The sequence below is a fragment of the Schistocerca americana genome, chromosome 1 (genome assembly GCF_021461395.2).
Source record: "Schistocerca americana isolate TAMUIC-IGC-003095 chromosome 1, iqSchAmer2.1, whole genome shotgun sequence".
Lineage (NCBI taxonomy): Eukaryota > Metazoa > Arthropoda > Insecta > Orthoptera > Acrididae > Schistocerca > Schistocerca americana.
This window is the reverse complement of record NC_060119.1, coordinates 167,641,235-167,667,497: the sequence shown is the minus strand read 5'-3', so window position 1 is coordinate 167,667,497 and position 26,263 is coordinate 167,641,235. Positions and strand designations below refer to the sequence as shown.

At 40.1% G+C, this 26,263-nt stretch overlaps 1 protein-coding gene across 1 annotated transcript in view; it reads left to right on the top strand.

The window, feature by feature from the left end:
• Positions 1-26,263, top strand: part of LOC124552186 (calcium-activated potassium channel slowpoke) — an 881,186-nt gene that overhangs the window by 711,393 nt on the left and 143,530 nt on the right. The window contains exon 19 of the mRNA XM_047126498.1: positions 16,723-16,894. Coding sequence (XP_046982454.1) covers positions 16,723-16,894 — 172 coding nt within the window. The remainder of the gene's footprint in view (positions 1-16,722; positions 16,895-26,263) is intronic.

Sequence of the window (26,263 nt, the reverse complement as noted above, 5' to 3'; positions counted from 1 at the left end):
CCCTTCTTGAGTCCTTCAAGTGGGACGTTATCAACCATCCACCTTACAGCCCAGACCTGGCGCCAAGTGATTATCACCTCTTCATGCATTTGAAGAAATGGCTCGGGTCACAGCGGTTTGATGACGACGAAGAGCTCAGAGACGCGGTCACAGGCTGGCTCCAGGCACAAGCGGGTGATTTTTATGCAGAAGGAATTTCAAAGTTTGTGAAGAGATACGATAAGTGCCTCAATCGCTATGGAGACTATGTAGAAAAATAGTGCAAAGATGTAATTGTAAGATGTATATATTAAAATATTTTTATTTAACTTGGTGTATTTTTTTAAATCAACTGGAGGTTACTTTCTGAACGGCCCTCGTAGATCATTTTGATCACATGCTCTGAGATTCACAAGTACTCATTTATGGGCTAATGCAGTGAGCATATCTCTCTCAAGCTTAAGCAATGAATTCAGCATCTTAGAAAAATAACGAAAAGTGTGAGGTCATCCACATGAATGCTACAAGGAATTCATTAAACTTCAGTTACACAATAAATCAGTCAAATGTAAGGGCTGTAAATTCAACTAAACACCTAGGAATTACAATTACGAACAATGTAAATTGGAGGAAAACATAGAAAATGTTGTGGGGAAGGCTTGGCAGGACTTTTAGAATATGTAACAGATCTACTAAGCAGACTCCCTTCATTACACTTATCCACCCTCTATTAGAATACTGCTGCGCAGTGTGAGATCCTTGCCAGGTAGAACTGACGGAGTACATCGAAAAAGTTCAAAGAAGGGCAGCACGTTTTGTATTATCATGAAATATGGAAGAGAGTTCACTGAAATGATACAGGATTTGGGCTGACATCATTAAAAGAAAGGCGTTTTTCATTGTGATGGAATCTTCTCACAAAATGCCAGTCACCAACTTTCTCCTCCAAATGCAAAAATATTTTGTTGACTATGACCTACATAGGGAGAAATGATCACCATAATAAAATAAGGGAAATCAGAGCTCTTATTGAAAAATATAGATCTTATTTCTTTCCGCACACTGTATGAGATTGGAATAATAGAGAATTGTGAAGATGGTTCGATGAACCCTCTGCCAGGCACTTAAATGTGATTTGCAGAGTATCCATGTAGATATAAATGGGTGAAAGGGGCATTGTTTTGTCAAAGGCAGGTGTCCATAAAGCAAAAGAAAAGAAGAATCTAATGAAACAACGCAGCAGTGTAAATAGAAAGCAAGAATTTAAAGCAAATGTTAAGAGGAAAATGATAGAACATGCTGAATTGACCAAAAATATTTTTCAATTCCTTTGAGAGGATTTGAGTAGATACAATGAAATTAGGCAAGAGATACAACTCAAAGCAATAAGATTATGAAGAAAACAAATTAGAAATTTTCATAGATGGTAGATAGCACATTTTATCAGTTACAGTGGCAAATAATATAATAATTAAAAGTGAGATTTGTTTATGTTTGTGTATTCAAGGGAGTAATGAGAAATACTGATAGTGAACAATGAAAATCATAAATTAATGCTGGGTGAAGTGTACAAAGTCATTCAGGATATGAAAACAGGAAAGAGGATGTTATTTTAGAGTTGAAAGAAAAATTATACAACCAAAATTATTGAATATTTGTGAAAAAAGAAGATTTCTCGAACATGGAACAATGCCGTTACTATTTTATTTGCAACAATGGAGACACAAATTAAAAACAAGCTATGGACCTATTGGCCCACTTTCCATAATGTACAAGATATTCACAAAAATTACCACCAGCTGGTAAGAAAATAACTTGCATTTGAAGTGGATCTAGTGCAATGAGACATACACATGTCATGAATGATGTTATAGAAGACATTAATAAGCACAAATTACCAATTTGCGTGTAATTTCTACTTCTTGAGAAAGCCTTTGACTCATTTTCATCAAATTCTTTACCAACAACTCCCTAGAAACAAGGCATTGATTCACCTTAGCCAAGGGTGCCCATACAGTAGACTGGAAGATAACTGGTGACTTGTAAGTAGCCATAAAACTCTTCCAGTTCCGGCCCTTTTAAAAAACTTGTGTAATTAATTTTGTTGAAAGAAAATACCTGACTGCAATATATTTCTTCCTTTCCCTGTGAGCTACAAGGTGAAGGGGGAAGGGCAGCCCCCTTGCCCATGGGTATGGGTGCCCTTGAACTTAGATTAACGTTCTGGAGAATATATACTTCACTGTTACAGTTTCCAGAAGACTTCATCAGACTAATGAGAAACTCCAACAGTGAAACAGGGTTCATGAAAAGAGTTTTCATTTCCCAAAAACTATTCTCAGTAGCTGTAGGGGAAGATTTTAGATCCTGAAAAAATGATAAATGAGTGTGTGTTAATGGATCATATATGAAACATCTTCATGTTTCCCTCTATTGAAAGAAAAATTCAGCAGTTTCTGGAAGAATGTTATAGGACAAGTTTGAAGGAAGTCCTGAAAATCACTTGTAATAAGATTAAAATAAGATACGGGGTGGTCACAAACAGTATGAAAACCTCATGAGAGTGTTGCAGGATAATTTATACTGAGAAATAATTGTTAAGAAAAAATTCAACATGTTGTACTGTTTCAGAGTTAATTAGTGTTGAAGCTAACAAATAAATCCCTCATGTGTGCAAATTCAAGCAGCCTGCCAGAGACCGTGTCACAAAATATGTTTTTCATTTGGTTTCGTGAAACTTAACAAGAGAGCAATACAAAAATTGAACATGAGACAGTAGAAAGGATTGAACCTGAGTCAAAGGCAGAGTAACCTTGTTTGCTATCATCAATGGGTTGCTCAGTTATCAATGAAAAAATGAAATTAAAAATAACTGGAAAATGTGGGGAACCAAACAAATTGGTCAGGCGAATGACTGGAGTGGCAGATCTAATTATCAACATATTGAATGTGCAATGGAGGTGGGCAGGTCATGCAGTTAGGTGAATGGGCAATTAATGGACCACAGAAGTTTCTTTTCTGGATTCCAGAAGACAAGGAAGAACTGAAACAAAGACCTAATGACATTTAAACAATCTACAAGAGCAATATGGATGCATATATCTGAAAAGGAGGAGGACATTATCCAGCAGTGGATAAGTGGCTGATGATGTGATGATGATGGTGAATACCATTTAGTATGTGTTACACTATTATAAATAAATTGTTAGAAATCTGAATCTGTGGTTCACAGTCAAAACAAATACACTGTCATTAAGGTAATCATGAGCAAAAGTGGTGTGGTTCATAAAACATACTTACACTCCAAGAAGATGATGACAGGATTAGCAATCAAATATTTACTTGAAAATCATAGTTAGCAAAATTTTAAACCAAGCTGCTGTGTTTTCAGATATCATGACACCACTTAATGATTTCATTTCCGTCAGAGTCAGTTTTCAAAATTCAGTTGATGTGCAGTACTCACTAGTATTTTTGTCAGTGGTAATTAATGAAAGCTAATTGGTTCAAATGGCTCTGAGCACTTTGGGACTTAACATCTATGGTCATCAGTCCCCTAGAACTTAGAACTACTTAAACCTAACTAACCTAAGGACAGCACACAACACCCAGCCATCACGAGGCAGAGAAAATCCCTGACCCCGCCGGGAAAATGAAAGCTAATTAATTATTCTGGAAATGATATTAGTTTATTCAAATTCACAGAGTATAATGTTCTTTATATGGATGTATTTGTTTTCTGAAAACACAAATCTGCAAAGCACTTGAAGTCTGCAAGAGAAAAGCGTAGGTCATTGGCGAATAGGAATGAAATGCAATGTCTGTCAAAAAAGGTGAAGCACCCAGAAGGGAGGAGGGAACAAAATGAAGTTTCACAGGTTAAAAGAGAATGTGATATTATTTCAGTAATAGCAGAATTGATTCACATTTACAAAGAAACTGACAGTATAAGACCACTTACTAGTAAGGCATTGATCTCACTCTGACCTGGATGCATGGAATAATTCAATTGGAAAGGGTGTCGTAAAGGCATTACATATCCTATGTACTGGCACTGCAACAAATTGGTTATCCAAGATGGTCTCTTACATGTTCTATCACGGACGGGGATCTTGCTTGCCACAGGGGTACCTAAACATCAGGCAGACAGTTCATAGCTACATGTACCATATGTGGATCGTCTCTTTGAAAAATGGCATCATGATTCTGTCGCATGATAAGTATCACAAGGGTGTGCAGGATATTTGTGACCTGCCATCTTAGTTCCATTAATCACTACCAGCTGTGACCTTAAGTCATACCCAACAGCTTCCCACAACACAGTGCCAGGAGTGACAGTGCTGTTCCTCTCTTAAGTGTTGGAAGAGTGGAATGACACTCTAGGTCATTGCCATAAATGCCAACATCAATCATGCACAGTATTGCAGAACCACGGTTCATTGCTGAACACAATGCAACATCATAGTCATCCATAGTCTTTGCTTCCCAGTCACTGCATCAATCTAAACGCAGCCATTTGTGTTATGATGTTAACAGCAGTCTACGCATGGGAGGGTAATTCTGTAATGCAGCTACTGCTAGTCTCTGACCAGTGGTGTGGGATGACATATAATGTTGCAAATGGTTCATTACTTATCCTTAGATTGCAGGAGCAGTTGTGGATGGGTTACGATGTGCTTGGTGCACTGTACAGCAGTCGTCCCTTGTGATGGTCAGATGTGGTTGACCAGAACATCAAGGAGAAGTGTGCCAACCCTCATATTCCCATGCAGTCCAATGTTGGACCACTGTCACATCCAAATGCCCTGCAAATGTGGATGTTGCAGAATTTGACTAACTGGTTAAATGTAGACCCACAATGAGGCCCCTTTCAAACTCTGTGCTGATAATGCTCGGTGTGCAGCAGTTCCGTGTCTTTCACAGTGTTGATTCAGCGCCTGATGCTGTTTGCGTCCCTTACATATCCTACCATATGTGGTAACAACAACAAACATGGGCAACACTAATACATTCTAAAGGTCATTCTATGTGGATAATTGTAGCTCCATTCGTTTATAAACCTTCCAATGTTGTGAATGAGCGTGAATTTGCATTGACATCGGACGATATGTTTTATGTTTCACTTTTTCTGTCAGGCAGTGTAGTTATATTAAGTATACAGTAGAAAGATCAATTTTATTATGGGTGAGCCATTGAGAGTTAAGCAGAAAGTAGAAAATACACTGGACAGCATACTCCGACTGTTTCATTAATAGAACAGTTGATGAAACTCTTAATAGCTTGGTGTGTGGTACTTTCAACAAACAGATTCATCTATGCAAATAAATTAATAATACCTTTGCTTTCATTAATTATCACTGAGAAAACTACAGTGAGTGTTTCATACCCATGGCTTTTATCTGATGATTCCAAAGGAAACAAAACCATTTGAAGCATAGCAAAATTACTGTTGCCATGGCATCTCAAAGTCAGTAACTTGATTTAATAAGCTGCTAACTATGAATTTCACAGAATAATACATTTTCTTCCATTAATCATCACTGGAAAACTACAGTAGGTGTTGCACACCAATGGAATTTTGTCTGCTGACTGCAAGGGAAACAGACTTATCAAAGCATAGACATCTATAAGGTCAGTAACTCGATTTAATGAGTTGCTAGCTATGAATTTCAGATAAATATCTTTGTTTTAATCCTGGTTATTGTGACAAACATTATCATACCTTAGTACCATAGATTTTATAACCTGAGAAGTTCATGACAGGCCTCTTTATGAACCAGCTGATCTGGATGGAGAACTTTATAAACAATCCTTTCAGTAACAAAAACATAGAGCAACATGGACATAATGTTACTCAATACTTACCAGTCTTGTTTTTCCTGAGGTGAATAAGGACTTTTCCATTAGAATGATTGCGGGTTATTGTCATGATCATAAACCCAAACTCAACTTTTGTCACTACTGACAACATGAAAGGTAATTTTGGATTGTCTTGAAGCGGTTGGTTAAGTTTCCTCCTGACTTCCAGGCAATGTTGCCCCTGATCACCTTGAAATAATCATGGCACAATTTTTGCTGTGGCCCTTGTCATGTTCAATTCCTCTAAAAGTTTATGTTCACATGCACCATAACTTATTTCAGGTATTGCAGAGATCATTAACGGTCTGTGTATGACCTTGCACTATCAGGTCCTCCACTTTCTGAATGTTTTCTGTTGTAATGTCAGCTGATGGCTGACTCAAACAGTCAGCCTCACAAGATCCATGTTTGCACATTTTTAAACACTTACACCAGTGTAAATCCATGAATGGGCTAAAAAATTGTCTCCAAAAGCTTTGGTGCATTTCTGCAGCAGATTTTCAAAGTTGAAATCAAAACTTTATAGAAAAGCTGCTCATTAATCTCATCCACCATAAAACCATAAATGCACAGCTAACCAGAGTACTCAGCAACTAGCACCAATCATTCAAGAAGGATATACAGAGATACTCTAAGTGTTATTCAGTTTATGTGTTACTATTTAGGAACTGATGGCCTTAGCAGTTGAGTCCCATAAGATTTCACACACATTTTTTGTTACTATTTGCATGCAAAATTCCAATTTCAGCAGCTTTTGAATAGTACTTAATATTATTCATGAACCATTGTTTTCAAAAACTGTAACACTTGAAAACAATATAATTAGGATAACTAAATTAACTACAATGAATATTCAAAGAATAACACAAAAATCAATATGAAAACATGTATACAGGAGAATTATCATAAGTAACTCTGCTGTGTTCATGCAGTGGTGCTTAATATTTGGTAAATTCTTGTGACTCTCACCTTATCCCACTGGACAAAATTGAAGCCTGACACATATATGGTGAATATACAAATGTTTGCTTTTTATTGGTATTTTTCACCAAGAGAAATTCATCCAAAGTTAATGAAGGTTTCTAAAAAGCCTGTTCCATTTGTAACCATTATATATAATGGTCTTGAAGATGATCAAAATGATAGACACCCCAAGTCCTCAACTACAGCTGAAAACATCAAGAAATATTCTGAGCAATTAAAGGCGTATGATATAATTTGCTCAAATGATATATGGAAATAACTATCTATCTAAGGAGTAAAGGAGACAATTCACTGAATAGTTGAGGCACTGTGTCAGCATCAGGCACCTAAAGAAGGCTGGGAGTGTAGTTATCTTTTGAATGAATATTTCTTCAGGACTATGGAATTCACATATAACTGACATTCTAGGATTGTCTGAAGAAAGAATATATTACATTTTACTTGAAAAAGTAGTGTTTTGTGGTATTCATCAGTCCAAAGAATTGTTTGATGGAGCTCTCCATGACTGTATTGTGCAAATATTTTCAGACCTCCATAAACACTGCATCCTCCACCAATAATTTGGAGCTGCTTACTGTACTGAAGCTTTGGTCTCATTCCAAAAATTTTATCTCCTACACTTCCTTCAATTATCATACTAACTATTCTCTGTCACTTCAGGAATGTGTCCTATCAGTCTATTCTCAAGTTGTATTACAAATCTATTTTTCACCAATATGATTTAGTATCTGACTAATTACGAGGGTTATTCCAAAAGTAAGGTCCGGTTATAAAAAAAAAATCAAAACTAAAATGTTTTTTCAAAACAATTGTTTTATTTACATTCCTTACATCTTTATCTATTTTTCTGCATAACTTCCATACTTATTTAAACATTTGTCACATCGTTCAACAAGCTTTTGAAAGCCCATGTTATAGAAATCGGCCGCCTGTGACGATAACCAGTCCTTAACTGCTTCTTTCACTTCATCATCTGTGTCGAAGCGCTTGCCGCCGAGAAACTCCTGTAAGTAACGGAACAGGTGGAAATCACTTGGCGCCAGGTCCGGACTGTAAGGAGGATGGTCCATCTGTTCCCATCCAAATTTCTTGATCAGAGCTTGCGTTTCATTTGCAGTGTGGGGTCTGGCATTGTCATGCAACAACAAGATTCCAGACGACAAAAGACCACGTCGCTTATTCTGGATTGCTCGTCGAAGTTTAGTCAGGGTAGCGCAGTAGGCGGCTTTATTAATTGTTGTTCCTCTCTCCATAAAGTCGACTAACAATGCTCCACGTCTATCCCAGAACACAGTCGCCATAACCTTACGTGTTGAGATTGTCTGCTTTGCCTTGACCTTGACTGGCGATGACGTGTGACGCCATTGCATTGACTGACGTTTAGACTCTGGAGTGATGTGAGAAACCCATGTCTCATCCCCTGTGACAACATTGTCTAAAAGACTGTCACCTTCCTTATGATATCGCTCCAAAAAATCAAGAGCAAAAGCCATTCTTTTCATTCGTTGGGGCTCAGTAAGCAGCCTGGGAACCCAACGGGCACACAATTTGTGAAACTTCAAATGTTCAGACACAATTCTGTACAAAGTTGTTCTACTCACATTCGGAAAATGCATGTCTACGTCTGTAATAGTGAATCGGCGATCTTCACGAATTTTTTTGTCAACCGCATTGACCAAATCGTCTGAAATCACTGATGGTCGGCCACACCGTGGTTCATCGTGCACATTATCCCGTCCTTCATTAAAAGCTCGCACCCACTTGCGCACTTTACTGTCGCTCATTATGTTAGGACCGTACACTTCAGTAATCTGCCGATGGATTTCCGCCGCTGAATTGTTTCTTGCAGACAAAAACCGTATCACTGCCCTTACTTCACAATCGGCGGGCTGATCAATTGTCTTAAACATTGTAAAGTGACACTGTGAACTACACTCAGCAACAGTAACAAAGCGAATGGCGGCGTTTGACGCGCAAGGCTTGCCGGGAGTCGGCGCGCATGCGTGTTTTGTCATTGGCGCCAAATTTCAATAGTTACGGTGAATCGGACCTTACTTTTGGAATAACCCTCGTACTTGATCTACCCACCTGGTCTTTAGCATTCCTTTGTAGCACCATATTTCAAAAGCTTCTATTTTCTTCTTGCCTATACTGTTTATTGGCCACATGTAACTTCCATACAAGCACAACCTACAAACTAATACATTCAGAAAAGACTTCTGAACACTAATAATGATAATTGTGGATGTAGATAGACTAAGCATCTATGGTCATCAGTCTTTTATCAATTCCCAGGACAAAGTCTGTGTACACCATCTGTATATGTAAATCTCAAGTGCATGTGTGAGATCATTTTCTATATGTTTACATAACATGTATTTGAGATGGGATGTGGGCACCAGCCCAGTGATTACCTAATGGAATGTGGGAAACTGCCTAAAAACCACATCCAGACTGACCACCTCACCAGCCACTGTTGTTATCTGCGAAAAAGATCAATCTGGATCGGGCTCACATCCCTGTGTCCCAGAAGGAGCACGTTATGATGCTCAGATATCTGAGCAGGTTCCTAACACTAAAGTTTATGGTAGCTGTTGAAATATTTCTCTTTTTCATAAATATTTTGCCTGACTATTGACAGTCTGTATTTTATGTCCTGTTTTCTTTGGCATCATCACTTATTTTGCCCAAATAAAAAAAACCTCGTGTACTGCCTTTAGTGTCTCACTTCATAACCTAACAGCCCCAGCATTGCCTGACTCATTCTATTAATCTCCATTAACCTTGTTTTACTTTTTCATGTGTTCATTGCACCGACTGAATAGCGTGGAGGATGGGCTGCAATCCTGTCTCAATCCTTCTCAATTATAGCCCCTTTTTCATGTTTGTCAACTTTTGTAATTGCAGTCTGCTTTGTGAACATGTCATAGGCAATTTTTGTGGCCTGTGTTTTATCCCTGGTAATTTCAGAATTCCAAAGAGTATATTCCAGCCAACATTGTCAAAAATATTTTCTAAATCTACAATAGCTGTAAATATGGATTTGTCTGTCTTCAGCTTCTTTACTAAGATAAATCATAGGATCAGTATTGCCTTACCTATTCCTACATATCTCCATATCTCAAACTGATAGATAAGTCAGATTAGTATTTTGCAAACATAACTTCACTAAACACATATCTATCAGCATATGCTTTCCTTCATATTAGACTTGTTCCATCCTTTTTCAAGTCTAAGGATGTTTTGTATGCCTCATACATCATGCATACTAAGTGTAACAGTTTTCTCACAATAGATCCTCCAAAGATCGCATAATTCTGAGGGAATGTCATCTACTCCTGGTGCCTTTCCCCACCTTCAAATTCCAATCTGCCGTCACAGTAAAATTTTTGTATCTTGTGATGTACTGAATATATTTTTCTCATCATATATTTTTTTCAGACTATATCTCATCTTCAGAAGCTGTACCTATTTATACTTTTACTGCTGCTGAATATTGCGGTTTTCTATCTTGTAGGCTGTGGTGGTCTTCTCAGTATTGGCTGTGATGGTCTGTTCACTATGCTGATCACAGTAGTTCACTTGCATTCCTGATTTCTTGTTCATTCTTAGACCTTCTGCATTGCGCCGGTTTGATTTTCTGGTTATAACCTGCTACTCACCTGACCAAAAATCCAATTCTTCTGATCATTGAATTTCACTAATTCCCACTATATTTAACTTCAACCTATCCATTTCCCTTTTTCAGCTACTTCTGTAAAATGTAAACAACTATGACTATAGTGCTAATTTACTCAATCTCATTGATATAAAAAGTAATTCCATATTACTTTATATATGCAAATTAGAAGAAAAATGGCTATTTTGAAAGGGGCAAGGTGGGACCAGTGCTTCTTTTCTTATACTAGTGCAAGATGGCAGGTTTAACAGTGGTGATAATTGCCAGAATAGAAACCTTTGGGCAGGGATAAGGATTTGGGAATGTCATGTGGTTTCACTAGGATGTTGCAGACGGTGGAGAGGTGACGGTAGTGTCAGAGGATGGTGTGAGGAGGATATCAGGGAGAGAGAGAATTTCATTTCAGGGTTTCATTTTAAAAAATTATAGTCTTGGCAGAGTACTGTATAGAGTCCTGAATGACAAGGGATGTGCTTCTAAAGTTTTTGGATGCGAGAACTGCATTAGGCAGAGGGCAGGGCAGGGCAGGGATGGGATTGGTTGGGGGGGGGGGGGGGGGGAGGGAGGGTAGGGTAGGGTAGGGTAGAGTAGAGAATGATACTGCTATGAAGTCTTATTTGCGAATAAGATCTGAGTAGTAGTCGTGCGGGAGGAAAACCTGAGAGAGGTTGTTGGTGTGGGTGTTGAGGCATTGAATGGTGGAGCAGATACATTTGCTGTGGTTGTGTGGATTGTAAGGAAGGGGGCATCTAATGTGAAAGGAGTGACAGATGTCACAGTTTAGGTATTAAATTCAGTGGAGACTTTGATATCAGCTACTATGGGATATCCATGATGGTTGTTTTTGTGTATTTTAAGAAGTAAGCAGGAAGTGGGAGTGTGTGGATCAGGAGAGGTATGGAGTTTTCAGGATTTTTTGCAGCCCAGTCTCAATGGAAAGAATGACATTTTTAGTAACAAAGCCAGAGGGACATCTGCAGCTTTTGGACACTGAAGAATACAAAAGATTTTACTGTGTGATACTTCAATGACTGACTCATCCAGATAACTTCTTCATGTGCTGTTAGCCATGTTATTATGTGTACTCATTACCTGGATTCCAAACACTTAGGGTGGAGCCCAGGCAGTGAATACACATAACAACACAGCTCACAGGACCTGACAGATATTACTGCATTGGTTGTTGAACTATACCAGACAACAAATACGCATAATAATGCAGCATATGGCACCTGAAGAAGACAGCTCTGTCAGTGGCTGAAATATTGCACAGTAAGATGGAATGAACACTGGACAAGTCACCATTAACCATCCCCACTACAAATACCTGACAGATTACAATAATTTTTACTGCATATTTCTGCTGAATAAATACTTAGCTGTATTTTCCCACGTGATTATCCTGTATGACAGTGGTGAGTGATAGTATGCAATTCTAACAAATAAAAATTATTTATAAGTACCATAAATAGAGATCAGTGGGAATTCTGTCTGCAAGTCAAAACAATGAGAGAGATTTCAAAGTGAAAATCATGAAAAACTGAATTTTCAGTTAATTTATACATGTGGTGGTGCCACCTGAGTGTATTATTTATATAGATGACAAGGAATTTCGCACTCAGTGTTTCATTTAATGATCACACATTGATCTCTGTTTCTGGTACCTGTAATTCATTTTTATTTGTTGTCATGGGGTTCAGACCAAAGGCTGGTTTGATGCAGCTGTCCAAGGTAGTCTATCCTGTACAAGCTTCTGCATAACTATTATGACCTATGTCCAATTGAACATGCTTATTGTCTTCAAACCTTGGTCTCACTCTACAGCCCCCCTCCCCCTCCCTTGGCTGATGAAGGATAAAGATGTTAACTGTGAACAGGCTGCATGCCTGTTCCATTGATCTCCTGGCTGTGTCTGATATGGAATCTGGATGGGGTGGTATATTACTCCTGGAAATATTTTACCCAGCAGGATACCACATTCTTAAACCATACAGTACAACCGCAAGTCTTCAAATACCAACGTACCATGGCCATGTTGGCTAATATTACAAAACCAGATCAGTCAGTCACTTAAATGATTGCCACTGCAACTACTGGCAATGCTGTTACATCTCTTCAGAAACTGTATGCTAGTATGACCTCTCCCATCCTAAATTGTGAATGTACCTACAATTCTCTTATCTGTATCATTGAGGCACACAAGCTACCCCACCTTGTCATGTTCTATGACTTGTGGGGGCAGGTATTAATTATGAGAAACTTTATACAAGGTTTATGTGGTATTTTTTGAATACTGACAAAAAACTTACGTGAAACAAATTTTTCATCATGTTATGACCATTTTAAAAATAATCTAACTGTTTCCATGTATAAGTTTCTCAGTGTGGAAGAGATATGTGTCTGTAATTTCATGCCAGAGAAAAAGGAAATCAGAACAGTGCTAGGTCATTAGTTACCTTTCTCACCCTATTTGTTGCTATTTCATTTCCATCTCTTTTTCCATATGAAAAGAAAATGGAGGGTAGAAAACATTTTGAGTACACTAAAGACATTATACCAGAAATAGATTATGTTTTTCAGAAATTCCAAAATTATGCTTCAGGATGGAATGTGGGCAATGAAGACCGATATAATTGGAAGCTGTATTGACAAAAAGAGCATTTTTGCTTTAAAAAATGCCATCGTTGAATATCTGGCCAAGTATTTTTCACTTTGTTCACATACTGTATTGTATTCAGTTTTTATTTTGAAAAAAAAAACAGCAGTTAATTATCTCAATATTGTCATCTATATCGTGTGAATGAAGGCAGAAGCCAATCTACTGCAGTGTTGTTACAGTTATACATCAAACGATCAAGATGTGTTACATCTCTGTGTCAGTAAAGAATACTCCATTTTTATGCCATATGAACGTAAAACAAGTAATTTATTGTTTCAAAATTATCTTAATACTTTGTTGTAACACAAAGTACACTTTACAAATGTTAGTGAAACTGAATGAAGCATGCTGCATATTTGAGGAGCAAAGTCCTGTACTTGATTCTTGTATTTGGCATGTACTGTTGATTGTTTGTAGGTTTTTTTCAGTCAGGGTCAGTTTCCATAAAATTTTTCTTAGTTGCAAACTATGACTTATTGTAAAATGAAGCAACAGTTTTGTCACTACAGGTATTACAAGAGGCCTTCATCAGAATATACAATACTATTGGATCATTACCACTTGAACTCTATTATATTGACTCCTCCACTTTCATGTAACCGCTTAAAGACAAATAAAAAATTTTATAGCATTGGATGTTGTGAATTTTGAGGGGGGGAACTGAGATACTTTATTGATTGTAATTCTTGTGTAGATTCCTACTGTGTGAGTACTATGTCTCTAGTGGTCACATTATCCTCTGAACATTAAGCTGTAATCTTTCTTCTTTCCCGAGATGCCATCTAAATAAGGTTTTTGTACACTGAGAGCATTTTGGAATAAATCGAAAAGATGTCGTGTAGTCCAATAGGCTGAAAAAATTACATTTTTCTGTACACTTGCAGTAGATTAAATGCAGTCTTACACTTGCAGTAGGTTAAATGCAGTCTCTGTTTCTCATATTCTCTCACTTCATTTAGTTTCCTTTAAAAAGATTGTTAATTTTTTTGTTGGCTTCTAGCATACAAACTTTTTAGCCCTCACAAATAAATGTACTGACACAAAATTGTTAAAATAGTACTAATGGCTTATAGGACATTAGTCAAAAGCTTTTAAATGTATAACGTAAGATAATTTTTTGGATTTTAGTACACTGAAATTTGCTAAATGAACATTAATTCTGATGTGTACTCACGTAATCATGAATTGAAAACAAAATTCCAAAGAGATTAGAGGATAAAATAGAGAAAGATTAAAGTCAACAGAAATAAACCTATAATGAAAAATCCACTAAAACTAACAGGGCACATCAGAATACCGTAAATCCTACAGTTTGCTTTTTCTTTCATGGTAGGTAACAGTTGACAGCAGTGAATATTTTACAATTACCTTTAATTACCACTCAAAAGACAAGTTACACTTTTGTTAAACAAGACACTCTCACTCTGTTTGTGAGTGGGACAGGAAAGGAAATGACTAGTAGTGGTATGCCAACCAACATACAATGGCTTGTGGAATATGTATGAGGACATGGACTGGATATTTTCAGAAAATTGTTGCGTCTGTGACCCAACACTAGGTAAACTTTTGTGTTTGTGTCTTATAGATGACCACCATATGTGAATTGCATGATGTTGATAAGTGAATGTAACAGAAGATCTGTTAGTCATTTCAATTAGGTATTCAGTTATAGGACAATCATTGTAATATTGTTAAGATTTGTATTGTTGATCTGTAAATTTCTAATCTGGGTGCACAGTCTCGAACGATGGCAGTAGCAATAGCTTGGTAAATAGTTGTGCTTATAAGTTTATATTTATTTTCTCAATTATAACAGAAAAATCAATATGTAGACAATTCATTACCAATCAATAACTAATTATATCTAACGCATCTTACCACAACAGGGAGGTTCAGCTGGAACATCATTAAGTTTGATTCTATTATGTAAATATCCATTTTAGTCAGCTTATTTGCAAATTTTGAAATTGAAGTAAATTGCTTGGTAAAAATTATATATATCTCAAACTACTATTTGATGTAGGTTCTGCATATTTTTTATACATTATATTCTGCAAAGTAGCATGAAGATGTAGTGTTAGGAGAGTGTAGATATAATCATTGAAGTAAATGCTGAGATTGTACTTGTATCCTGTGTGTGATGAATTTAGAAATATTTTTCTGGTCATATTTAAGTCTCATTTTTATAGTGTCTGTCATACCAATAATTTTTCATGCTTTTTCCAACTGATAATGTACTGCGCATGCTCCAGATCTCCTCATCTGTGATTCAGATTTGTACTTCTTTTCTAGAATCTGCCACATAGTTTTTATGCAGAGGTGTGTTTGAAAACAATTTGACCAATATTTATTCAGAATATTGCTTGTTTCACAAACAAAGGTTTTTTAGATGTGCTTTCAGTTATTAAATGCTGAAAGTTAGCTGAAAACAACTGTTCTCCATCATTACATGAAGGCACTGAGGGCACTTTGACTAAACATGGCGTAATCTCATGCATATTATAGGAGCAAGATTTATATCCCAGGTCAACCATACTAATTTAGGTTCATTGTGGCCATTGGTGTAACTACAAGATGGCTCACAGTCATTTTCTTTATCTTTCATCATCTGAATTATCCAGTATCCATGTCCAACATCTATGTCCCGTAGCATGGCAGTTAAATTTAAAAAAATAAAATTTGCTTAATATCATACCTATAATGAACTTGTACATCATCTGAGTCATGATTTTTTAAAGTTTTCTGTACATTATATAAACTCAGTGATTCTTTTGCATCACAGACATCTACAGCACACCTTTTGTAATGCAACACATCTTCTTCATATGACTTAGGCATCATAATTCCCACAGTAGACAATGACTGTACTGTTACTGCTGTTCACAGTAAATTTCTATTATTCTAAAATTAGCACTAAGCCATTAGACTGATAGTGAAAATAATCAGCAAAAAGGCCTTAAATCAAACATGACACAAAAAATCCCAAGGATATCCGTTAATAATAATGCATGTTTCAAACAATTTTTATTTTTCTCAATGTTCAAGTTAGGTCATTGTTATTCAGTAGCTATCTCAAGTAACTATATAACAATATTATGAAAAGGATCGTTGCTACTCACCACATAGCAGAGATGCTGAGTCAAAGATAGGTACAACAAAAAGACTATAACAAATAAATCTTTCAGCCAGTAAGGCCTGTGTCAAAAATAGACAACACATCCACACACAAACACACACACACACACACACACACACACACACACAAGGTTGCAGTTTCAGTTGCCTGAAACTGCATTCGTGTGTGTAAGTTGCATTTGAGTGTGTGTGTGGGTGTGTGTGTGTGTGTGTCTGTAGTCTATTTTTGACAAAGGCCTTACTGGCTGAAAGCTTTATTTGTAAAGTCTTTTTGTTGTGCCTATCTGTAACTCAGCGTCTCTGTTGCATGGTAAGTGGCAACTTTCCTTTTTATAATATTGTTACATTCCATCCTGGATTTTCCATTGTTTGATTCAAGTAACTATATGCATTTTAAATATTTGTATAATTCTTGATGTCATTTCAGGCCAACGAGTAGAAACTCAGGGAGCAACAACATGAACAACAATGGTGGCCTTCAAGTAGGAATAGCTGATGATCAAGCCAAAGATTTTGATTTTGAGAAAACTGAGATGAAGTATGATTCTACAGGCATGTTTCATTGGGGTCCTGCCAAGAATTTAGAGGAATGTATTTTGGTAAGTATATCATTACAACAAAAATTCAAGAAAACGACAAAATATTTTCCAAATTGTTGTCTGCGTACATATGTGTAATATATGAATGGCATGATTAAAATAGTTCTCTCTCTCTCTCTCTCTCTCTCTCTCTCTCTCTCTCTCTCTCTCTCTCTCTCTCTCTCTCTCTCATGGGCCAACACACACACACACACACACACACACACACACACACACACCAATCAGCGACAGGAGGAAACAAACATAATAAAGTAATGTGCAAGCTATCAGAGGCTGTGGCTCCTCCTTCTGGCAGAAGGGTTGAAGGAGAAGGAGTGGCGGAGTTTAGGAAATAGGGAGTGTTATGGAAAAGTTGCATAGGAGCCTGGGTCAGAATGGGATTACAAGTAAAGACTGATTGTTGAGGACTGCACTCGGTCAAGATCTGAAAAACTGAGAGCTTAAAGATGGAACTGACAAAACATGGTGCAAGACTTAGTAACAGCGGAAACCTAATTGTCTTAAAATGTGTGTGTGTGTGTGTGTGTGTGTGTGTGTGTGTGTGTGTGTGTGTGTGTCTGGAGGGGGGTGATAGACTGGTCAGAAATAAAAGATATAGAAAACTAAAAGTAAGTTAATAAAGGAATAGTTACTGATAAAAAAATGATAAAACCAAAGAAATGAATGTAAATTAAGGCCAGGTGGGTGGCAAAACCAAAGACATGTTGCAACAAAAGTTCCCACCTGCAGAGTTCTGAGAAAGTGTTGTCCAGGGGAAGAATCCAGATGACACATGTAGTGATGAAACAGGCACAAAGATTATGTCTATCATGTTGTAGAGCATATTCTGAAACAGGATATTGTGTGATGCCAATTTACACCTTCTGTCTATAGCCATCCATCCTTACTGACAGCGTGGTGGTTGTCATACCAAAACAGAAGGCTGAACAGTGTTTCACAGGTGGCCCTCCCTTAGATAGTATATGTTTTACCAGTTACAAAGTTAATATACACTCCTGGAAATGGAAAAAAGAACACATTGACACCGGTGTGTCAGACCCACCATACTTGCTCCGGACACTGCGAGAGGGCTGTACAAGCAATGATCACACGCACGGCACAGCGGACACACCAGGAACCGTGGTGTTGGCCGTCGAATGGCGCTAGGTGCGCAGCATTTGTGCACCGCCGCCATCAGTGTCAGCCAGTTTGCCGTGGCATACGGAGCTCCATCGCAGTCTTTAACACTGGTAGCATGCCGCGACAGCGTGGACGTGAACCGTATGTGCAGTTGACGGACTTTGAGCGAGGGCGTATAGTGGGCATGCGGGAGGCCGGGTGGACGTACCGCCGAATTGCTCAACACGTGGGGCGTGAGGTCTCCACAGTACATCGATGTTGTCGCCAGTGGTCGGCGGAAGGTGCACGTGCCCGTCGACCTGTGACCGGACCGCAGCGACGCACTGATGCACGCCAAGACCGTAGGATCCTACGCAGTGGCGTAGGGGACCGCACCGCCACTTCCCAGCAAATTAGGGACACTGTTGCTCCTGGGGTATCGGTGAGGACCATTCGCAACCGTCTCCATGAAGCTGGGCTACGGTCCCGCACACCGTTAGGCCGTCTTCCGCTCACACCCCAACATCGTGCAGCCCGCCTCCAGTGGTGTCGCGACAGGCGTGAATGGAGGGACGAATGGAGACGTGTCATCTTCAGCGATGAGAGTCGCTTCTGCCTTGGTGCCAATGATGGTCGTATGCATGTTTGGCGCCGTGCAGGTGAGCGCCACAATCAGGACTGCATACGACCGAGGCACACAGGGCCAACACCCGGCATCATGGTGTGGGGAGCGATCTCCTACACTGGCCGTACACCACTGGTGATCTCCGGATCTGTCCCCCATTGAGCATGTTTGGGACTGGATGAAGCGTCGTCTCACGCGGTCTGCACGTCCAGCACGAACGCTGGTCCAACTGAGGCGCCAGGTGGAAATGGCATGGCAAGCCGTTCCACAGGACTACATCCAGCATCTCTACGATCGTCTCCATGGGAGAATAGCAGCCTGCATTGCTGCGAAAGGTGGATATACACTGTACTAGTGCCGACATTGTGCGTGCTCTGTTGCCTGTGTCTATGTGCCTGTGGTACTGTCAGTGTGATCATGTGATGTATCTGACCCCAGGAATGTGTCAATAAAGTTTCCCCTTCCTGGGACAATGAATTCACGGTGTTCTTATTTCAATTTCCAGGAGTGTAGATTGCGGTTCCAGTGTGCATAGAGCAAGCCTTACAAAGGGATAGCCACAGGAGTAGGAGCCATAGAGTAGAGAAATGAGTATAGAAGGAATGTAGCATCTGAACACGATTTTGTGGAGATTCAGAGGGGGACGGGGGGTGGGGGGGGTGTTAATCAGCATACTGCCAGATGACAAGAGCTGTACTCCTAATTTGTTTTATGGAGGGATCAGCTCTACCAGGGTCAAGAATGGGAATTCACAGATTTCAGATGATCTAGGAAGCAGTTAGTGCCTTTAATATAGAAAGAGATTCTTTATATTATAGGTTTCATGTATTGATCAACTAAGGCAGATATATGATCAGTGAGTTCTTTCAAGCTAGCAACTAAGGGACGGTGGCTTTCAGGATTGTAGAAAGATGGGAGTGCATAGTTTGTGTGGAGTAAGGAGTTCTATGGATTAAGATGTTAGCACTTGTGTGATACCTGAAGTTGTAAGTGCGGACTGTATGTCACTTTGTGTTACAGTGGTGGGATCTTGATGGCAGATGCTGTACATATAGGTGTCAGACAGCTGGCAGATACCCTCACTTACATACTCCCTTCAGTCAAGTATGACAGTGGTAGATCCCTTGCTCATTGGGAGGATAATGGTGGAGTCATCTGTTTTTAGGGAATGAAGAGCCTTGAGTCCTGTCAAAGGGTTGTGAAGCAATGCTAGATGTTAGGAATTATTGCAAGGCATATAAGGAGTGATTTGGAGGCTGTGGTGGGAGATCAAGCTGGGATTTTGATCGGAACCATTCAATGTATGGTTCACTGTCAGATTATGTGTTGGAAAGGTTTTAGAATTGGCTTGCAAAATTGTATTTCCAGTTGATATTACATGTGAAGGAAAGTAGATCCTTCATCGACATAGCATGGTTAAATGCAGTTTTACAGCTTAAAGCGAGAACTATGTATAGTACAGACAATTCAGGAGGTAAGAGTGCCTTAGAGGAGAGGGTGAGAACTCTGTACTAATGTGAGTCATTCTTATGGTCACGAGTTACCATAGCTCTAGGAGGCAGTGGTGAAGGCTGGGTGATATTAAGAAAGTTGACCAGATTTGATTCTAGGTGCTGTATTTTGTACCTGGAGAGACATCTGGTGGAGTGGAAATTAGCAGATGAGGCATGCATATCACAGATTAGTAGGTTATATATTGATATGACTACCACCAGGTTAGCAGCTTCCACATTTCCGTGATTGTTATGTGTGTTTTCTTCTGCCACGGCTTAGTAGGTAGATTTTTTATTGATTATTTTCATTGATGTATTATTTCCTGTGACCATCATTCCTTCCTATGTAACCTCATTGTCAATCTGTGATATAATCTATCTTGTTGAAACTGTCATCTGTTTTCAACCTTATGTGCTAGTTCATTCACTTAGTTATTTGTACCACCTGTACTAACCAACATCTTGCCCCTTCATCTTTTCTCGTACCAATTTCTGCGCAGTTAGAAGGATCCATTGTTATTTATGAACTTGCATATAACTCTGTGATTATGGTTCACTATCCACTACAGGGCCTTCACCTCGTCTTTTGCTGATTTGTTTGCAAATTTGACAGAACTTGTGCTTTCTTGACCTCTTACCACTTACATTGCTTCAGCATGGTTCTTTCACATTTTTGTACTTTTTTTTCACTAAACTGCACTGAGCAACTGTTACTGCTATCTCCTGCATTATTTTATTTGTCAAACAAAGTAGATTTCATTTTCTCCAACAATGTTCTCTTTCTGTTTGTCCCATTTTTAAGCTTCTGTCTGTTTCCAGGTCCTTTCCATGAACTTTCCCAATCACAGATTATTTTTGTAATCTTTTCCTGTCATAATTTATTTGTATCACATTATCTACTTTTCTCACAAGAAATTCTTTCCCTCTCATTACCTCTTGTTAACCCTTGTCTGTTCTCAAGATTTCCATACATATTTTTCTACATTTTTCTGATCTTTATCCTTACTTCTTGTCCTTTTTCCTCCCACCCCCACCCCCCATGCTTCTCTTTTGCCTCTTGTATCATTTGTAATACTTCAAACCCTCCTACTTTGGCATGATGAATCACATCACATATTATATTCAGTCCTTTTGAAAACATGCTTTAATGTGCTTGTACTTGGCAGTAGTCTGCAAAAGCTTAACATTGAAATTCCCTGTTTCTGGATGTAATCCTGCTCCACACCAGCCCCTTTTACAGTTTAAAATACAGCAATCTCTTGCACTTAGCCACCTTATCTATGATACATATGACTAATCTGTCAGTTTCTACTCTACCAGACTTCTCTCCTCCTACAAAGTCCTCCAGTTATATGCCCATCATGTTTCTTTGCATGGTGTCATCCACCAAGCCAACATCACACTGCAATAATAGGCCAGACGTCACCTCAAAAAGGTAACCCACTTTCTTCTAAACAACCTCAGTGGTGTGATCCATCCACTAAACAGCCACAACCATCTATCACCACTCCTCTCCTACAAACTGAGCATGACCAACATTCTCAACATTCCCAGCCTTCACCACTGCCTCCTAGGCCAATTATAATTCACGATCCCAAGAACTAGTCAAAACATTATAGTGTTCTCAAACTCTCATTAAGACACTCTCCCCTCCTGAATGAGGTAATTAATGAAAGGTCACACTTTCACCTCTAAACATGCATTTAATCATGCTGCTTTGGTGAAGAACCTACTTTCCTTTGTGTGTAATTTCAAGTTGAAATATCACTTTGCAGTTCAATCCTGAAACGTTTCCAACACCAAACGTGACACTGAAACCATGCCTTGAACAATTCTGACAGCATTTCCAACTTCACCCACCACCCCTACCTCAAAATCACCTCTTACAACCCTTCCAGGAATTCCTAACATCTAGCATTGCTTCACAACCATATCTCAGGACCCTACAATATGACCTTAACTTTTCCTCTGCAGGCTCATCATTCCCTAAAAACTTATGACTCATCATTCTCCTCTCGGTAAACAAGGAATCTGTACAGTGATACTTTACTAATGGGAGTATGTAAGTTAGAGTGCCTTCAAGATCCCATCTCTGTAATACAAACTGACCTACAGTTTCTCCTTAAAATCTCAGGCCCCTGACAAGGACTTACACCTCAATCCATAGAATGTTTTATCCCACCAAAGCCACATGCTCCCAGCAGGTACCTTCTTCCTAAGATTTGCAAACCCAATCATCCTGGCTATACCATAGTTGCTGGCTTCACAGCATCCGCTGAACATACACTCCTGGAAATGGAAAAAAGAACACATTGACACCGGTGTGTCAGACCCACCATACTTGCTCCGGACACTGCGAGAGGGCTGTACAAGCAATGATCACACGCACGGCACAGCGGACACACCAGGAACCGCTGTGTTGGCCGTCGAATGGCGCTAGCTGCGCAGCATTTGTGCACCGCCGCCGTCAGTGTCAGCCAGTTTGCCGTGGCATACGGATCTCCATCGCAGTCTTTAACACTGGTAGCATGCCGCGACAGCGTGGACGTGAACCGTATGTGCAGTTGACGGACTTTGAGTGAGGGCTATAGTGGGCATGCGGGAGGCCGGGTGGACGTACCGCCGAATTGCTCAACACGTGGGGCATGAGGTCTCCACAGTACATCGATGTTGTCGCCAGTGGTCGGCGGAAGGTGCACGTGCCCGTCGACCTGGGACCGGACCACAGCGACGCACGGATGCACGCCAAGACCGTAGGATCCTACGCAGTGCCGTAGGGGACCGCACCGCCACTTCCCAGCAAATTAGGGACACTGTTGCTCCTGGGGTATCGGCGAGGACCATTCGCAACCGTCTCCATGAAGCTGGGCCACGGTCCCGCACACCGTTAGGCCGTCTTCCGCTCATGCCCAAACATCGTGCAGCCCGCCTCTAGTGGTGTCGCGACAGGCGTTAATGGAGGGACGAATGGAGACGTGTCGTCTTCAGCGATGAGAGTCGCTTCTGCCTTGGTGCCAATGATGGTCGTATGCATGTTTGGCGCCGTGCAGGTGAGCGCCACAATCAGGACTGCATACGACCGAGGCACACAGGGCCAACACCCGGCATCATGGTGTGGGGAGCGATCTCCTACACTGGCCGTACACCACTGGTGATCTCCGGATCTGTCCCCCATTGAGCATGTTTGGGACTGGATGAAGCGTCGTCTCATGCGGTCTGCACGTCCAGCACGAACGCTGGTCCAACTGAGGCGCCAGGTGGAAATGGCATGGCAAGCCGTTCCACAGGACTACATCCAGCATCTCTACGATCGTCTCCATGGGAGAATAGCAGCCTGCATTGCTGCGAAAGGTGGATATACACTGTACTAGTGCCGACATTGTGCATGCTCTGTTGCCTGTGTCTATGTGCCTGTGGTACTGTCAGTGTGATCATGTGATGTATCTGACCCCAGGAATGTGTCAATAAAGTTTCCCCTTCCTGGGACAATGAATTCACGGTGTTCTTATTTCAATTTCCAGGAGTGTATATCTGTCTTAGTTGATCAATACCTGCAACTGATAGCACAAAGCTCCCCTCTTATATTAAAGAAACCAACCATTTCCTGCATAGTCTGAAATCTGTGCTTATCCCACTCACACTGCACACATCTTGCTCATCACCATTGACACCACCCCCCTTTACAACAACATCTGCCATGTAGATGGTCGGTCTGCTGCTGAACATACATCCAGCAGCTGCCACCTGATTCCAGACCTATGATGTCCTTCCTGCTCACCTTAAGCAACTTTATGCTTACGAACAGCTACTTTACCTTTGAGCAGCAGACATACAAACAGGTCAGGGGATGGCCATAGGAATCAGGATGGCTCCTTCCTATGCCAACCTTTTCATGGGGTGGGGGGGGGGGGGTTTCCTGAGATCCTTGAGGCATCATCCCTGGATTGGTTTTGATACATTGATGATATCTTTGGCATATGGAGTCATGGTGATGCTGAACTGTTAAAATTCTCTAAATACATTCTCACAATTAAATTTCAAATGGTCTTTTTCCAAATCCCATCTCAATTTCCTTGATGTTGTCCTCATCCTCACTGTGGGTCAGCTACACACTTCTGTCCATATTAAATCTACTAACAAATAACAGCACCTGGAATCTGACAGTTGCCATCCTTTCCATGTCAAATGTTCCCTACAATATTGCCTTGGCATTTGAGGCAAATGTATTTGTTCAGATTCAGGCTCCTTACAGCAATACACCACCATTCTCACCTCAGCCTTCACTGGATGTAATTATACCAGCCTAGTTCAAAACTAGTTTTCCTAAGTCAACACATCCAGTCCTGGTACTGCTGATCCTTCCAAAAAACCAGTTATGAGTACCCTTGTTGTCATCCAGTACTACCCTAGTCTTGAACATATTAATAAGCTACTTTGACAAGGCTATGGTTTCCTAAAATCATCCACTGAAAAAATGAGGTCCATTCTGTGTGACATTTTGCCCACCACATGTCGAATAGTTCCCAGAACCTGCCCCCCACTCCCTTTTCCCTGCTTCCTCCCCCAATATCTGCAATATCCCATTCAGATGCTATGCTCCTTCTGCACTCCATTCCTTACCCTGTGGCTTCTACCCCTGTGACCATCCCTGCTGTAAGACTTGCCCTATGCATGCTGCTACCACAACCTACACTAACTTTGTAACTGGTAAAACATATACTATGAAAGGGAAAGCCATCTGTGAAATGATGCATGTTGTGTACCAGCTGTTATGTAAACACTGTTCAGCCTTTTGCTTTGGTATGACAACCACCAGGTTATCAGTTAGGATGGATGGCTATAGATAGAGGGTGTGTACTTGCATCACACAACACCCTGTAACAGAAAATGCTCCACAATATGGTAGACATATTCTTGGTGCCTGTTTCATCATCACATGTGTTATCTGGATTCTTCCCCTGGACACCAGTTTCTCAGAACTCTGCTAGTAGGAACTGGCACTGCAACATGTCTTTGGTTGTCACCACCCACCTGCTCTTAATTTACATTAATTTCTTTACATCTCTACCACATTTTAAGGCAATTAGCTGTTACTAAGTCTTCCACCTCATTTTGTCAGCAATCTCTGTTTTGCTTATTACCCTCTCTTCCACCTCTAAGCTCTCAGGTTTTCAAATCTTGAGCAGTGTGGTCTCAAACGGTCTTTACTTATTGTCCCCTTCAGAAAGACTGCCCTGACCTGGACTCCTGGGCAACTTTCCCAGAAATCCCCCTATTTTCCAAAACCTTGCCAGTCATTTCCCTACATCCCTTTCATTGCCCTTCAACCCTTGTACCAGAAGAGGCAGCCACTGGCTCTGAAAACTTGCGCAATTCCTCAACATTTACAATTGGTTTCTCCTGCTGCCACTTGGTGAGTAGATTTTTTATCTACCTGAATCAAAAAGTTTCCATTTGAGGGCATTGTTGAAGGACTTATGTAACAAACTGTGACTACAATGTGGCTATGTAAGCATCAATGTGTAGAGAGGCGATTAGTGTAGCATTCACATCTTTCTGACATGCTTGTGGTAAATGCGGGAATGTGAACTACGTTGATGCTATTACCAAATGCATCCAAACAGGACTAATGTGCTGTTACACTTTTCTTGGCTGGTGTGTCTGTTACGGGGCAACTGGGGAAATTACAGTGTGTAATTAAGGTGAAACAGCCAGGAAAACATTATAATGGGTGCTGATACCTAAAGATAAAGCATGTTCCCATATTGTAAATGTCTTAACACAGGAGTTACGCCAGCTCAAGTAGGAGATGCTCAAGAACCCACCCTGTACTCCTGATTTCTCCTCAAGTGATTATGACACCTTCAGTCCCTTAGAAAAGGCCTTGGAGGGCTGACACTCCAGCCGATGTGGATGTGCAGCAGGCAGTTACGAACTTTTCACACAGCAGGACACGGTGTTTCACCAAATGGGTATCTTCAACATGGTGCATCATTGGTGTGATTTCCTCAATGCTCGCAGGATTGTACCTTGTTAGCATACTGATTGTGGACTGTATGGCCTTTGAACGGAAACTTTTTGATTGCCCTTTATCTTTATATAAGTGTTTGTATTTGTGTGTGTGTGTGTGTGTGTGTGTGTGTGTGTGTGTGT